The 17,243-nt window shown below is 45.9% G+C and overlaps 1 protein-coding gene across 1 annotated transcript in view; it reads right to left on the bottom strand.

Moving 5' to 3' along the window:
- Positions 1 to 17,243, bottom strand: part of CFAP221 (cilia and flagella associated protein 221) — a 988,124-nt gene that overhangs the window by 632,523 nt on the left and 338,358 nt on the right. The window contains exon 8 of the mRNA XM_069616611.1: positions 1,012 to 1,171. Coding sequence (XP_069472712.1) covers positions 1,012 to 1,171 — 160 coding nt within the window. The remainder of the gene's footprint in view (positions 1 to 1,011; positions 1,172 to 17,243) is intronic.

Raw genomic sequence — 17,243 nt, 5'->3', positions numbered from 1 at the left:
TTAGTACCCCGATTTTACGGGCTGGTGAACTAATAGCAATAAGCCCCGAGCGGGGGGGGGGGCATTACCACTTCTGGTAATGCCACGGGGCTTCCGTTTAGTAACTATGGGCCCCGGGGCATTAACGGAAGTGGTAATGCCAACCTTGCTTGGGGTTTATCGCTTACGTGGTGGAGGATTACATCATTTTTGTCTCTTATCTACTAGATTATTTGTTGTTTATTGAGATAGGCCCCGCTACCTGACTGCTCATGTTAAAATCACTGCCAGATCAGTATTCTCTTAGTTCCACAGCTTGAAAAAAACATAATACAGTGTATTCCAAAACCGGCCGCCCCAAAGATGTAAGGGCTAGAGTACATTTCTGAATGGATTATTCCAATAGTCCACATGCCACCCTAATGCACCTAAAACCCATCGCTATTGTCCCAATCCAAAGATTTGGGTAATGCTCTAGTGTGCGGGGCACACATTTTGGAACAAGCTTCTCGATGTCAACCACCTTACTTTCAAGAACAGTGAACAGTCTCAATGTCCTCCTCTTTCAAGTCATGTTGCCCTTTGGGGAGGTGCTGGTCGGTTCATCTATCCTAGTTCAGTGAGACAGATAATGCCTGGTGCCTCGGAATGATTCACTCCATACAAGTTTGCCTTAAAAATGAAGTGAGTCACTCACTCAATGAACATCCAACACCCACTGGAAACCCTGACAATCACTCAATATTTGAAAATACTGCCTGGCTCTAAACCAACTAGGGTATTAGCTCGGGAGGATAGCTCAGGGGCCGCGCACTCGCCTAGGAAGCAAGACGACATGAAGCAACACAGGTTCGATCCCCGGGTCCGCGCTTAGAAACCCCTGGGTATTAAGCGAGTTATAAATAACCTATCATATCATATCATATTAAAACATTTGCCAAGTCATTTCAATCACAAGGTTACGTTTTTAAGGAGTGCCTCCCATCCCCTTGAACCTATTAAAGATCTGTTTAATAAGTAATTGACACATACTTAACTGCCAGATGAGGAGATGATGTTCCAGTGAAAACACATACAAGTGGTTTAGAATTAAACTGAGAAATTGTCAACTGCAGCTGCATGTGAGCAGTTCCATATTCATATGGTGTAAATTGAACAGTCACTTCCACCACTCCTTTGGCAGGAATCAACCCTTAAAAGGTGAAGGAAAAGACAGCAGAAAGACATATCACCGGTCAGCAGATTCTCCAATTTTGTGAAAAAGGTACACAGTTTGCCGAGTGTGCTCGTAAATTCAACCTCCTTAGTGGCAGTACCTTTAAATTCAAGTTCATATGCATTAATGACGACAATGTTTGTTAAAAGAAAGACTACGGAAAAGAGGAAGGGGCGGAAAGGGGGAAATAATGCATCGTGAGCATAAGGGAAATGACAGCTTGTGAATGCTGGAAATATGGCCTACTCCCATTAGATTAAGACCTGGTAAATACCCCGGGTCGGGGGAGCCTAGGAGAATCAAAGCGAAAGCCAACGCAGTCAGAAATACAACGTTGTATTTGTGATTGCCGTGGCTTTCCAACCACGGCAATCAGAAATACAACAATGTTGTATTTATAATTGCTGTGCCTTTGCTTTTTGCCTTTCATTTTACGTTTTCTGTGCTTCCCTGGGTTTGGGGAGCACCGAAAAAAAGTCAAATGAAAGTGAAGGCAGCCTTCCAAGCTCATGTACAGCTCTGCTCTGGCTGCAGTAAGCAAAAGCTCCCATCAGGGGGCTTTTGCTGCTTGTTTAGTGCCACTAGTGCAGAGCTTAACATGAGCTGAGTAGACTGTCTGAAATGGCAAAATGGATGCTCCCATGTAAACGCTTTGAACCTCTTTTGCTCAAAGGTTTACATAGGAACTTTCATTAAAATTATGTTTAATGCATGTTTTTAATTATTGCCCATCTGTTGGGACAATAATATTTTTGAGCGCACTATTCCTTTAAGTAGCCTCCAATCACCTTTACATATGGGTATTTGATTATTGGGACATGAAAGAGCAGTACTAGCAGAATGTAAAACAAGTGGTAAGAGGAGTGACCCAAGCAAAGTTCTGGTTTAGGCTTCCACATTTTTGGCAGAGTGGCGCTTAGCTAAATGGTGACTGTCCCACAGCTACTGTACGTTTGTTCAGGTGCGTCTGTGTGGAACTCAGATAGGGTGTTTAAAATGATTAACTGAATATTTACTTCACATGAAAGAGGAACACTTGCTTTGAAAGTTCTCTGTCTTTCTTATGAACACGGCGGTTGGGAGATTGGAGCAGCCAATGTTTTATTATACTCTTTGACGTTGCAATTACAATATATTGTTCATTGGGAAGACCAAGAACACAGTTCAGAAAGGCAAATTAAGGGCCTGGATACATGTAATTAGTATTGAGTTATTTGTTTATTGGGAGGGCATAGCCATGTATGAACATCCCACACCTACCAGCTTTTGGTCATAAGAATTAGGTCAGCGCTTTAAAGAATCAAACGCAGCTGGTCCCCTATGCAGGGAATTGTCCACTGTGGGCTCTTTAGCATTTCGGCGGTACAGTGCATACAACGGATGTCCAGATCTGTCAGCAACAGGGTTTTCATGTAATTATGCATTTTTACTGCAGTAGCAAGTTGAGCAAATTAGAAAAAAATATGTGAGATGTATGATATAAATAAGAGTAAATGTGTTATGAGACTGACAATATACGTGTGAAGTATAGGAAGATTTCCCAATGCAACCAAGGGAATTGTCCTTATGTAAGTATTAGTTGGGGGCACACATGCAGTATCTGCATTGCATGAATTTCTATGTACAAGCAGCAAATCACAGGAGTTACCATGCAGGAAGAGGTGGGAATTGAGCTCGTGGCCTAAACATACAGATGCCGAAGGCAGTAGTGCATGTTTAATAGTAAAACAAAAAAAAGTCTCCAGGAATGCCAGATTAAAACATATCCAATACAATGTCCTGCCCAGACCATAGTACACCCTGCACAGGTGACAAGGAATACGTTCTTTCAGCCTATTTGAGATGTCCTAGATGCCATGCCAGGGAGGCGAACATCTTCCACTTGATTGTGCAAAGGATCAGAAGTAATTAATACATTGGAGAAAAGGACATATAGTACTATCCATTGCACGCCTCCCAGAAGTTTATTGGGGCTCATTCTGAAAACCAAACAGGATAAATAGATATATACGTTTCTTTAGTTGAGGTTGATATCTGTAAAGCAGTTGATAGCCAGGCACTGGCCCTGTGAATATATGCAGAACTCCATGAGGGTTTTTGAGACAGTTGAACTTCAAGTAATTCAGAAGAAGGGGAAAAAAGGATGATAATAAGGGAGGGATACAGGTATTGGAAATTCTGATCAATAAACTATGTATACAAGACATGTATCCTCCTTAGAAAGCAAAAATGTTCTACATGAAACACTGGTGATTGTGACAATAATAAATGTTACTTTCACCGTTTGATAGGTATGATGTTGTGGACAAGGACACAGAATGACTGTTGCATTTGGTCTAAAGAGCTCAACGGATGTAGCTAGCATGTTCATATTAAAGAGAGTGGAAGAATGCTTGTAGGGGGTTAAAAAGTTGATTCGATACAAATACTGTTCAATTATGAAACACAGATATGTCAGATTTTTAAGATACCCACACGGAACACGGTATATATAGTCTAAGTCTTGTCTATATAAGTCTAAGTTGTCTTCATGGAAAATTGGTTCTGCTACTTGTAATTGTGTACGGATAATGAAAATCAATATAGAGATTTACAAAAAAAGCTTTGTGGTTCTAGCTTTTTGTGCTCAGGAAATATTCAGATCCAGAATCTCTACTTCTTTAGAATGCATGCCTCTGGGCACCAGACTTTACTCAGCCAGATAAGGCAGCTGGTGAAGTACAATAGCCTTAAAGAGCAGGCAGTCAAATTAAAAACAAATCATAGCTACCAAAGGAAACCAATACAACTGAGACAGAATAGGAAAACACAAATAGTTCTCAGTCATAAGTCAAGAAGCAACATGAAGTGAACATATCAGTGGAAAAAGAGCATATTACAAGACACCATGCAATGCCACAATCAGAATGCGAAATACCCACAGCCTGAACCGGGTGAAATAGCTCAGAAGGAATGCACGTTTTTACTTAAAGAAGCAAAAACGGTTTTAACTTCTGGGTAATCTGATCTTTCATAGCCAGTTGATCATGAAAATGGAAGCCTAAGGACAACTACATGAGGTAAGTGGTGGCGGCAACCATCGTTAGTTAGGTCTGCAAGACAGGTTTGGATGATATGCATTAGAGCTATAAAAAACGAATTCATTTTTCAAGGCATTTAATTTCAAATTCGTTAGTGACATCCAGCCTTTCAATGTCTTTCAGACATCTTCAGGAGAAAAGATATTAAAGCAGAGCTAGGTATCACAGGGATAATGGTGTATATTAACTTATCGCTGAACGATAATACTAATTTGTTCCACATAAAAACTGAAATGAATCAGGGACAAAATGGATCCCCGAGGGACTAGTCAGTAGCAAATTCGGGCTGAACAGTTCTTGCCTGAATAGCTTGGCTCCTGCCTATCAAGTATTACTATTATTAGGGTATTTATTGAACATGGACATGTCTTCGAGAAGCAACAGAGAACTTTACAAATCGTAGTGGGAAATATACAAGAGAGCAGAGAAACAACAATGGGGGAAGGGAGGGGCAGGACATTTGGCAACAAGGGATCTACAAGCACCCAAGAGAGGAAACTGGGGTGCAGAATACCAGTCTTAGGTAGGGTGGGGAGTTTAGGGTGTGTGGACATAGCTGTTAGGGAGGAGTCATTCCTTAAAGAGGAGGGTTTTGAGCTCATTCCTGAAATGTAGGGGCGAGCGGGCAAACCCTGTAAGAACTGAACCACTTCTGTAGCTGACTAACTAGGACCAACTGCTCAGTGGGGGATGACCTAAGAGATTCATTGGACACTGTATGGAAAGTTGTGGCTACATGGAGTAAAACCAGTAAGCAAGCGTCTAAGATTTGATGAATGTCATCCAGTACTTGAAGGGTCACAGGTTCAGTATGGGATGAAAAACATATTTTGGCTTTCACCCCCGCTGTGGGAGGCGAACATGGCCCTTAATGGACCACCAGCCCGAGCCTAGATAGGCGTGATGCCATCAGCGAGGGCTGGGGGGCATTAAAGCCATGTCCTCTTCCCTCCGCCCAAAGAGGAGTGAAAGCCATTTGCAACACAGGGTTTATCCGGGGTGCAAATGTTTATTTTTTCCTCCCTCAGGATATTGGCTGTTCAAGCAACGCCAATCTGTCGAGAAGAAAAAAAAACACAAGATGGCTGTCGCCATAGGGGAAAAGGGACTAAGTTGTCCGGGAGCAGGAGGAGCACCGGGATCGGAGCACAGCGCTCTGGTCCAGTAGGTAAGTGGGGAGGGAGTGAGGGGGTGAGGGAAGGGGTTTGTTTTGTTTTGGGGGTGGGGAGGCAACAGGGAGAAGCTCCCGGTTGCCTCCCCACATACAAAAAAAATATCAAAAGATGGCTCCTCCTGGTGAAGGGCCTCGGGTGGCAGGGAAACAGCAGGTGGGTCATGTTTATTCTCACCCGTTGTTCCCAGCACCTGATAGGCTCAGCACCCTTGCATACACTGATACGAACGATATTAATAAAGTAGATCGAATTTCATCATGTTGCTGTGTACTCTCACTTTCAGATGGTTCCTGCTGCTATGGTGATTTAGCCTCATTCTGCATCGACGGATCAATCAGTCAATCAATCAATTCACTTTATTTTGCACATTTCCAAGTGTACAAAAAAGTACAAATCCGTATACACACATCGATACAATATTAATAATAAAATAGCTAACATTTCATAAGATTCCTTTTGGCAGAAAGACCATGTCCTATACACACTTCATAAATTGACATAAAACAATTTTAATACATCATATGTTCCCCGGTCCAGAATAAATGCTGGTAATTCTGGCACCAACATTTTTTCCAGAGCGGGAAACATACGTTTCCCGGTGGAGGCAATGATCTACCGACCAGCATGGCTTGCCAGCAGTTCAGGCTCCTACTGGCAAATAAATGGAATCACTGTCACCGGTACCAATGGTGCCGTTAATTCCGGCAGTCATATTGGACTCCATGGAATGGGAATTTATCGGCATCTCGGCTGCCTGTAATATCCCGTCATTACCGGGATATCAGGTGGCTGAAACAGTAAGTGAGTTTTGCCGGTATCCTGCCGGAATTACTGGAGGGATACCAGCAAAACTAATGAGGGCCTCAGTATTTAAAATTAATTCTAAAAGCACCAGTTATGACATTTTCAACTCCAAAACATACAAGAGGATCGTTCAATAATTGGGGGAAGATTAATGCCTGCCGCATTGTCTCAATCCATATTTCCTTGGTATCGGTAACATATTTCGGTCCCAGACAGATTTATGGATTCTGGAGGGAGACTTTAAGGATATCATAGACCCCTCCAGGGACAACACTCACCTTCGGGGCAGAAACCCGCCGATGTACACTAAATTGTATACCTTTGTCTCTACGATGGGCTTCTCAGATGCTTGGAGAGCACTGCATATTCAAGAAAGTGTTGGGATGGAAATTAGTATATCCCACCCGCTTTAAGGTGAGGCGAATGCCATATGAGGTAGTGTAGTGTATAAGGGGGAAGAGAAACGCACTATGAAACTCGGTGTGGAGGAAACCTAGCACGAACAGCAGATGCAGAACATTAGGAAACACATAGAAAGAAGAACAAGTTACTTACCAACTGTAACGTTCTTTCGACTGGATGTTCCTCCCACGTATTCCTCATCTTGTGATAATCGTTATCTCCAGCTTCGCTGCTTTGGAAAAAAACATTCTCAGCAGAGGGCGCTGTGCTCGAGGTCATGGCGTCGATTGTCCCTCGACGTACTCCGTACTCTGTCGACGTCACCGATGGTATAAGTAGCTCGAGCCGCGCCCGTTGCTTCAGTTCTGTTTTTTCGATGAAATATATATAGGAACACCACCCAGGCGTGTCCCATGACCGATACATTCTTCGTGAGAGGAAAGTGTAAGAACACGTAAACTGTACTGTGGGGTTGGATGGGAGGGTCGATGAGGAATACGTGGGAGGAACATCCAGTCGAAAAAACGTTACAGTTGGTAAGTAACTTGTTCTTCGAATGGATTGTGTCCTCCCACGTATTCCTCATCTTGTGATAGGCTCCCATAGCAGTATCAATTTTTGGAGGTGGGAGTACCATTTCAGTTTTCGTGGACAGAATGCAGAACTGCCTTTGCAAATAAACCCTTGTCAGAGGAGGCAGTGTCCAAACAATAATGTTTAACAAAGGTATGTATTGTTTTCAGGTTGCAGCTGCACAAATGTCTGCTGCCGGGACTCCCCTCTTTAGAGCCGCAGAAGTAGCCATTCCCCTTGTAGAATTGGCACGAAGCCCATCTGGTGGTTCTTTTCCCGCTAATCTGTAGCATTCAACAATAGCTAATATGATCCAGCGGGAAATGGTCTGTTTTGTTACAGATAAGCCTAATTTTTGACCAGTGTAACCCACAAACAGTTGGTCATCTTGTCTCAATTTAGCCATCCTAGATATGTAAAAACTAACAGCCCTCTTGGGATCTAATCTGTGTAATCTCTCATCTTCTTTGCCCAGATGAGGAGGAGGATAAAACGTAGGAAGTACTATTTTTTGTGACAAATGGAAGTCCGAGACTACTTTTGGCAAAAATGAAGGTTTAACTTTAAGGACTACCTTATCTTTATAAAAAATAGTATATGGTGGTTTGCATGAGAGAGCCTGAAGTTCGCTAACCCTGCGGGCTGATGATAGGGCCACAAGTAGAACAGTTTTTAGAGTCAAAAGCCTCAATGGACATGAGTGCAGAGGCTCAAAAGGTATGCAAGTCAAGAATTTTAATACTAAATTTAAGTCCCAGGCTGGTACATGAAAAGGGACTGGAGGGTATACATTAGTGAGCCCCTTTAAGAATTGAACTATTAACGGTATTTTGAAATATGAAACCTCTTCCGAGGAGCGCTTGAAAATGGATAGCGCAGCAAGGTATCCTTTTATTGTTCCTATTCGGAGCCCCAGATTAGCTAGATGTAGCAGAAAGGAAAGCACCATTGGGGTGCCACACTGAAAAGGGTCCACATCCTTGTCTTTGCACCAGTTACTAAACCTATTCCAGCGACATCGGTACAAAGACTTTGTTGCTGGTCTTCTGGCCGAAAGCAAGATTTCCATTACGTCATCCGGAAGATCCCAATCCTTGTATCTCAACCTCTCATAAACCATGCGTGAAGGTTGAGTGTTTTGACCTCTGGATGGAGAACCCGACCTTCCTCTTGCGAGAGAAGATCCTCTCTTTGCGGAAGATGTATTGGAGGGCAGATGGACATGTCTAGAAGGTCCGGGTACCATGTCCTCCTGGCCCAATCCGGGGCAATTAGGATCATGGTTTTCCTGAACTTTCTCAACCTCCTGATTACTTGAGGAATCACAGGGACTGGGGGAAACGCGTACAGCAGTGGAAACTTCCACTCCACTACGAATGTGTCTCCCAGAGCTCCTCTTTGAGGAAATTCCCTTGAGCAGTACTGATCGCACTTCCGGTTGATCGCGGTGGCGAACAGATCCACTTGAGGGGTTCCCCAAAGGGCGAAGATCTCCAGAAGGACTTCCTGAGCCAGCTCCCACTCGTGAGAGGCGGTGCTCTGCCAGCTCAGAGCGTCTGCCGCCGTGTTCTTCTCTCCAGCTAGGTGAATTGCCGAGAGAGAGATTCCTTCTCGTATTGCCCAGAACCAGAGCTGCATTGCCTCTCTGCACAGTGGCAGTGACCCTACTCCTCCTCTCTTGAGATAGTACATGGCCACTGTGTTGTCCGTCATTATCAGAACATTCTTTCCCTGTACAGAGGGCAGAAAGGCCTTCAGAGCTAGTCTGATTGCCCTCAGCTCTAATAGGTTGATGTGTAGTTTGGACTCCGATGGAGACCAACGACCGCTGATTGTCAGATCGTTGGTGTGTGCTCCCCACCCCGTGAGTGAGGCGTCCGTCACTACCGTTATCTCCGGCCATGGTTGCCAAAAAGACTCTCCCTTGAGAATGTTGTCGTTGCAAGCCCACCATAGAAGATCCTGAGCAACTGCGCTCGGGACTTGCAGAAGATCCGACATATTCCCTGAGAACTGGGACCACTGAGTTCTGAGTGCCCATTGAAGGGATCTCATTCTCAATCTGGCCTCTGGTACTAGAAAAATGCAGGATGCCATGAGGCAGAGCAACCTGAGAAAATCGAAGGCCGGTAGACGTTGGGCATTCTGGAATTTTGTTACCATCTGCTGGATGTGGCGAGCTCTCACTTCGGGAGGCGAGGCTTTTCCCGATGAAGTGTCCAAGACTGCTCCGATAAACTGGAGTTTCTGGGATGGTATCATGTGGGACTTCTTGAAATTGAGGGAGAAGCCCAGTTTGTGGAGGAAGTGGCAGGTGATCGAAAGATGTTCCTGAGCTTGTTCTGGATAACTTGCTCTGATCAACCAGTCGTCCAGGTAGGGATATATGTGAATACCTCCTTTCCTGAGACTTGCTGCCACAACCGCCAACAGATTGGTGAAAACCCTCGGGGCGGAGGTCAACCCGAATGGCAGAACTCGAAACTGATAATGAGAATTGCCAATCGCGAACCTCAGGTACTTTCTGTGCTTTGGATGGATTGGCACATGAAAGTAAGCATTCTGAAGGTCCAATGATACCAACCAATCTTGGAGTTGGAGAGCCTGAAGGATCTGAGAAAGAGTCACCATTTTGAACTTGTCCTTCCTGAGGAACTTGTTCAAGTTTCTCAAGTCCAAGATGGGTCTCAGTCCTCCGTCCTTTTTTGGGATGAGAAAATATGGGGAGTACCAACCCCTGTTCCTCTCCGCTACAGGTACGAGTTCTATGGCACCTTTCTCTAGCAGGGTTAAAATTTCCTGCAACAGGAGCGGATCCGGAATTTTGACGGAATTGGCTCCCGGTGGATGATTGTGAGGCCTTTTTAGAAAGGGGAGACAGTAACCTTGGGCTACTGTTTCCAGTGCCCAAGCATCTGAGGTAATGCCCCGCCATTCCTTCAGATGTTGAGAGATCCTGCCTCCCACTGGTGTTTTGTGTAACAAGGTCTCAGAGGGATTCGGAGGCGGCTGCAGGAGTGGCTGAGGGTACAGATGCCGCTCCTGAGGCCGATTTTGCACCTCTTCCTCGTGTTCCACGAGGGAAGTTCCTTTTGCCCCTTTGAGAGGCCTGTCCTCTTCCTCTACCAAAAGAGGATTAGTATCGAAAAGAACGACCCCTCCAGGAAGATGAGCCGGAATAGGGTTTTAGAGGCTGGCGCAAAGAGGCGCTAAGTGATTTAGCTGCCGCTTTCGAGGTCTGAAGTTTTTCAAGGCTTTCATCAGCCTTTCTGCCAAAGAGCCTCGAGCCATCAAAGGGCATGTTGAGGAGTCTAGCTTGCACATCCGGTGCAAATCCCGACTTCCTCAACCATGCAAATCTGCGTAGCACAACGCTTGCAGCAATGGATCTGCTGATACTATCAGCAGTATCCAGTCCAGACTGAAGGCATTCCCCCATTGCCTCCTTCCCGTCTTTGACTATATTCAGGAAGCCTTCCCTTTCCTCGCCTTCCGGAATATGATCAGCCGCCGCCAAAATACAGTCCCACAGGGTATGGGTAAACCTGGTAAAGGTGACATTTGCCGACTTAAGTGCCATACTGCCTGACGTGAAAACTTTACCTGCCCAGGCGTCAATTTTTTTATCCTCTCTATCTGGAGGGATAGTTGGATAAGCAGTTTGTTTTGAAGTGGATGCTGCTTGAATGACTAAACTCTCTGGAGTCGGATGTTTTTTTCAAATATTCAGGATCCGATCCAGCTGGTCTGTATTTTCTTGGAAAAGTGCTGTCTGCAGCAGCAATGGTTTCTGGTTTCTCCCAGTTTTTCTCCACAGTCCTTTGAAGGGCCCTGTGAAAAGGGAGAACAGGATCCTTCTAAGGTCCCTTGACGATAATATCTGTCATGTCATCTTGTTCAAAAATGGGTGAAGTATTACCCCAACCCATGTATTCAACTACCCTGGTCATAAAACCCCTCTACCCAGCATCTGCATGCTCTGCAGGATCAAGTTTGGCGAACTCTAATTCTGGGGATGTGTCAACTCCACTGGAAGAATGTAGAGTATCACTCAGGTCTCTCATTCTGGATTCCTGGTCAATAAGTTCTTCAGGAACTTGTCTTGTCCCATAAGTAACTCCCAAAGGAGTAACTTCGTCTTCTTCTTCTGAAGCAGACTCTTCATAAATTGCAGACATAGACTTGAAAAAGTCTGATCTGAGCAAAGGAGTGAATCTCCTTTCTTCCTCTTCCATCTGCTTCGAAGGAAATGGCAAAACCCTCGAAGTTTTCGAGGGGGTCTTCGAAGTCTTCAAAGTTTTCGAAGATGACTTCGATAATGGCGTCGATAACGCATGTGGTTTTGGTGTCGAAATTATCGATTTGTGTTTCTTGGCCGGCACCAGAGAGGTGCTCGACTCTCGAGGTTTCTTCGACGGTTTTACGTCGACCCGAGGTTTTTTGTATTCCTCGACGCTACTGGTCTTAGCCATAGTAGCTTTGGACTTCCCTTTGTCGTCCAACGGAGTGACCTTAGGGGTATGGCTTTTTCGAGGTTCTTTCGAGGGGGTCCAGGCCGCATTCTCGAAAACCTCCATCATCTTTTTGCGGAATTCTTCCCACTTACTGGGAGAATCTGATTTAGTCGGACAACGAATTTCTTCGGTCGACTCTGATGAAGAAGATGATGAGGGAGATCCATGTCTCCTCTTCATTTTTTTCGATGACGACGAAGAATGTCTCGATCTACTTCTAGATCGAGATCCCTTCGAGTGCCTATGGCAATCCGATCCCTTAGAATCGGTCGCTTTCTTATGTTTTTTTGATGAAACCTTTTTTGAGGCCTCCCTCCCCACCGACAGTTTACCCCTCCTCTCACGAAGAGCTTTTTCGGTCATCGATTGGCAGGAGCCCCAGTCGTCGGTTCGGTGACTGGAACCGAGACACCAGAGACAAATCCGGTGGGGATCGGTAATCGACATCTTAGATCCACAATCTGCACACTTCTTGAACCCAGTCCTGGGTGTCGAAGGTGTCAAAGATGACATTTTCTTCACAGAAAATAGAAGCGCGCCGTTCTCGATAGCGAAGCGATCAGAAAAACGGAACTGAAGCAACGGGCGCGGCTCGAGCTACTTATACCATCGGTGACGTCGACAGAGTACGGAGTACGTCGAGGGACAATCGATACCACGACCTCGAGCACAGCGCCCTCTGCCGAGAATTTTTTTTCCGAAGCAGCGAAGCTGGAGATAACGATTATCACAAGATGAGGAATACGTGGGAGGACACAATCCATTCGAAATGCTATTTTGTAGTTATGACAGAAGCATCAGCTTGCATAACCGCGCTGCACCAGTCGAGCTCCATGAAAAGATTTGACTAGGCCTAAACTCACCAAGGCAGAATGAATCTGCACCACCAGTTCTCACGGAAGTCCACTTCCCCATTGTCCCTTCACTGTTGCAAATACTTAGTATCACTGGACGGAATGTGCCCTATAAGGCCATGAGACAAAACCAGGCTCCTCGCAGTGCCCATTCATCACAACTAAACTGCCAGCAAGCCTCTGACCCCCCCCCCCCATCCCCCACCCAGCCAGCTCCAAGCCAGAGCCCACACCACTGACGCGACCGCCATATCCCTGCACTGCATGATAAGCGAGCGACCCCCCCCAATCCTAGTATAAAACAAGTAACCATAAAAGATCTCAGCATGCACGACTGTTTCACCCCTCAGCATAAAGCACATCCTTTGTAACACGAGGCACAGGGAGGGATACATTATAGATCAAAGCAGGGATGGAAGCCTTGAGTGCGAGAGATGCAGTATCAACGAAGCCCAGAATGTGTGGGTCAGTATGACTATTTCTTCCTCCCTTCCCCCTGGCACCAATCACCAAGCCGCCCAGGTGCATGCCACAGTGATGTAGTAGTAGGCTTAGTATGCTAGCTTAGATTTAACAATGTAGCTCATGAGCGACCTGACCTTTACTCCATGGTGAAATAAGCCCAGCTGACTCATGTGGAGCCTGACGAACAGCAGAGAGAAGCCAACCAATTGTAGCCTGGCATCCCCTATGAAGCAGGATCGCGTGTACGTTTTTACCAATCAGCTGTGTGGGTTTAGACCCTATATGTGATGTCATCTGTGAGGTAGTGACCTCTCATAAGGCACCGACATGTATTCTGAAGGCAGAAGGTTCGAGCAGCAAAGACCTTTGCTGATATTTTGTACAATTACACCTTGTTATCCTTGCAAGCTATCTCCTGGCTTATTTTCCTAGAGGGTTGTATTCATTCTGGAGTGTGCGTAAACAGGGCCTTTCATTCAGGGATGTGTGCATCCATGTCCAGGTTAGACTACTTCTTTATCCCAAGCACACGCTACTTTCGGATAGGTTCCTAACACAGGCAATATCTGATTACTGACCATTAATACTAGAGATCAGGGGCAACAGATCTAAACCAAAGACACATTGGTGCCTAAACTACTACGGGCTTCCCCAACCTTCTTGAATATTTTCAGCATATTTCTCACTGCATTGTCACCATATTCAAAGCATTTTGCCTGTGTTTCAAAACTCCTATCTGTTGTATAAACTGCTGGGGGGGAATTGAACTGAATTCTATTTTATTGCATTCCTAAGAACTGTGTCATCTTCATCTTCATCTCCTTACATTGCATAAAAGGGGGGGTGAATTGTCCAATAAAGTGATTACATTGTCTTTTGCTGAAACCCTATCAAGTTTTTTCCACCTTGCATCCATTTGAAACCATAAAAGTATTGTTGCTATCTTATCCATCCTATAACCACTCATCATTGATTATAAAGAAGTGTGCTAGTGCCAGACTATCCATTATTGATTACTGCTCAGATTAAGTGTGATATTCAATTATTAATTTATTATAAAGTGTGATATATATATATATATTGTTTAAATTCTCAAATAAACATTTTAACTTGCAAAACAGAACTACTTCTTGGCTCAGTGGGATCAGGGGGATTCCAAGAGAGAGGTGTTATATAGGGGTAGTCATCCAGAACTCATGAACTGGACATAAAGATATATCAATAAGGGTTTCCATTCAGTATCCCAGACTAGGCATTGACTTAGCTGTAGTGCTGGATTGAATCCTCTTACAAAGTGGGGGCTCGAGCCGGACGTTTGGGTTAGATCTATCACTTGTGCAGATTAATACAGTGTGCCAGCTGACCAGATACACATATCCGGTCGGATCACCACGCTGTGTTACGCTGTAAAGCACTCCTCAAAGGAACGCTCTAAGGAAAAGGTCTGTTTTGCAAAAATAAAATATAAACTTCTGTAAGTCAGGAAGGAACTCAAATTCCAGAATGACGACCTTGGTAGATATGAAAATAGCCAGAGAACACTTCTTACATAAGCTATTTGTGAGAGGTGAGTGGACTCATCAGGACCAAACGGTCTGGTTGCAGGCAATCGCGCAACAGGTCACTGAAACAGGGTCAGATATATGGGGAGATCAGGGTCCCCTACATGTGGCCCTGAGTGAACTATATATGGCCCCTAAGGCCAAGGATGAGCACCACAAGATTGCCAGGGTAGCGGCATATTTATATTTACATATGGGAGCCATGCAGGACAAATGTGCTGAAGGCCAAGATCTGGCGAGTAGGCAACTGCTGGCACTACAGAAGGCCCAATCTGATCTGGACTCTTCTGAGCAGAGGCTGCTCAGGAGCCAGGAGTCAGAAAATGACAGCAGACGGTACATCACTAAAATAAAGGAGGATATGGATGTGCTGCAACAGGAAAAGGCGGACCAGGATACCAGATTTCTGGCCTTGCAGAAGGAGTACCAAGAAGGTTTGGACTCCCTACTGCAGAGCCAGAAAAAGCTGGAGCAACAGTTAGACTTCAATAGGGCATGTGCTGAGCAGGTAGTCACCCTGCAAAGCCACCTAGATAGGGAGAAGGCAAAGAGCAATAAACTGATTTTGAAAGACCTGCATACCAGGCAGTATTTGACCAGGAGCGCCAGAAAACTGGTGCCTTCCAAAGGCAATGGGACGACCTGGCTGCACAGATGCAGCCTCTTAGTCAGGAAAGGGATACCTTAGGCCAGGCAGTCTGCCACTTAAAAAGGAAAATGGAAGAAAAACACCTGGCCCTCCAGGGACTGGGTGACCTCCAAAAAGGACACCAGAACTTGTTAGAGCACACCAGGAGGGTGGAGGATGCTCTGGCAAGAAAGGAGCAGGCCAATAGGGACACAGCTCAGGAGGTAACCCTCCTGCAGCAGAGGCTGGCCCAGAACGCCAGGAACAATCAGGAGGCACAGAGAGAAAATGAGGCTTTCTGTCAGCACAATGATAGGCTCCAACAACAGGTAGCGATGCAGGAGTGACTGATAGAGTCTTGTAAGGCCTTAACTGAGGAACTGAAAGCGCAGGCTCTTGCGTTGCAACAGGGAGCAGTGGCGGATAGAGACCAGGTTCGCTGGGAAAGGGAAACTCCCGAGCATAACCTCAGGAGCCCTAGTACCAGAGGCCTTTACCTCTCTCAGTCCCTGGACTCTGCCACCCCCATGTCCCCTGGCGCACATGAGCACCGGGCCACAGGGATGGCAGATTACTATCCAGCCAGAAGCATGGGGGCTCATAGGCCAGTACCTCCCAGGAATGGATGGGCGGGCATCCGGGTATGGGCACCCAAGCACAGTGCAATTTAGTGGGGAATCCCAGGAGAATAGGCCCATTAAGGGCATCCTGAAAACCTCTGCCCAGTTACGTCAGTGGGGGGGGGGGTACCCATCAAATCCTGCCAGCAAGGAGGAATCTGAAGACTCCTCTGAACGGCGCAGGACACAGGAGACCAGGTCCCCACAATCTGCCAGCCAATCCCAGGCTCGCAGAATCCGGGAAAACCTGGAAGATCAGACAGGAACCTCTGGGAGCAGTGCCTCTGAGTCAGAGGATGAATGGACCAGGGTTACCTGAACCAAAAAGGCCAATAAGGCAAAAAGGGCCTTGCTTAAGGACCCATTGAAGAAAATAAAGGCAATAAGGAGTGTCATCACGCCTTATCACAAGAACGCCAAGTATTCTGTTTGGGAACACTTGGAGCTTTACGAGCAAATGATGGAGACTTTCCATTTGAAGGACAGCCAAAGCTGTATTCAATATGTAAAGTGGACCTTCTCACCAGAATACTCCAGTTTCTTTGCGGGTCTGGAGGACCAAAATCATTTAAGATGGTCCACCTATAAGGCGGCCATCTTGAAACATTTTTCTGTTCACAGAAATCCTCAAGAGGCTCGCAAGGCAGCCTACAATTTGCAATGTGGGGAGGACCAGGCCCCACAAGAATTTGTGCAAGAACTGAAACGTGCCTTTGCGCAGACCACCAGAAGGGTGCGCACAGACAGCAGAGAATTTGTCAATACATTTTTCCATGCCTTGCCCAAATATATAATGACCCAGCTTGTGAGAGATTTTCATGAGAAAAGATCTTTAGACTGGGTCATTGAACAGGCTACCCGGATCTATGAGGTGCAGAAGCCCATAGAAAATAAAAGCAATACCCAGAAAAATCCCAAAACCAACAGCACCCCTGCTGCTGCCAAGGTGGCAGAGGTAAAGGTCACCCCCGTTTTGGATTTGGAGATGGGGGGGCCTAAAAACCTACCTGCACCTAATAATTCACAGCCCAGAAGGCCCTCGGGCCAGTCACAGACAGGGAGTCGAAGAGGTAGTCCCACAAATGGGGTCCCCCGCTCCCCTGACTATGCAAGTCCCCGCTACAAGGGAAACCGACCAATCCCGGGTTATGTGTGGACTCCTCCAGCCCAATGGGGGTGTCCAGCAAAGCACCTGACCCGCAGAACTTCCCTCCTTACTTCCCCCAGGAGGGCAGAAATTCTCCAAATCCTGGGCAGAACTTTTTCCCCAGGTATCCACCCAATTTCCAGCCCCAAAATCATCCATCCTTCTTTCCCCAATTCCCTGAGCCCAGACAACCTAATCCGGGAGAGGGGAGGCCAAGGGTGGAG

This window comes from Ambystoma mexicanum, chromosome 9 (assembly GCF_040938575.1).
Source record: "Ambystoma mexicanum isolate Mex_15411 chromosome 9, UKY_AmexF1_1, whole genome shotgun sequence".
In the NCBI taxonomy this organism is placed as follows: domain Eukaryota; kingdom Metazoa; phylum Chordata; class Amphibia; order Caudata; family Ambystomatidae; genus Ambystoma; species Ambystoma mexicanum.
The sequence above is the reverse complement of the archived record's forward strand: the minus strand, read 5'-3'. Positions and strand labels throughout refer to the sequence as shown.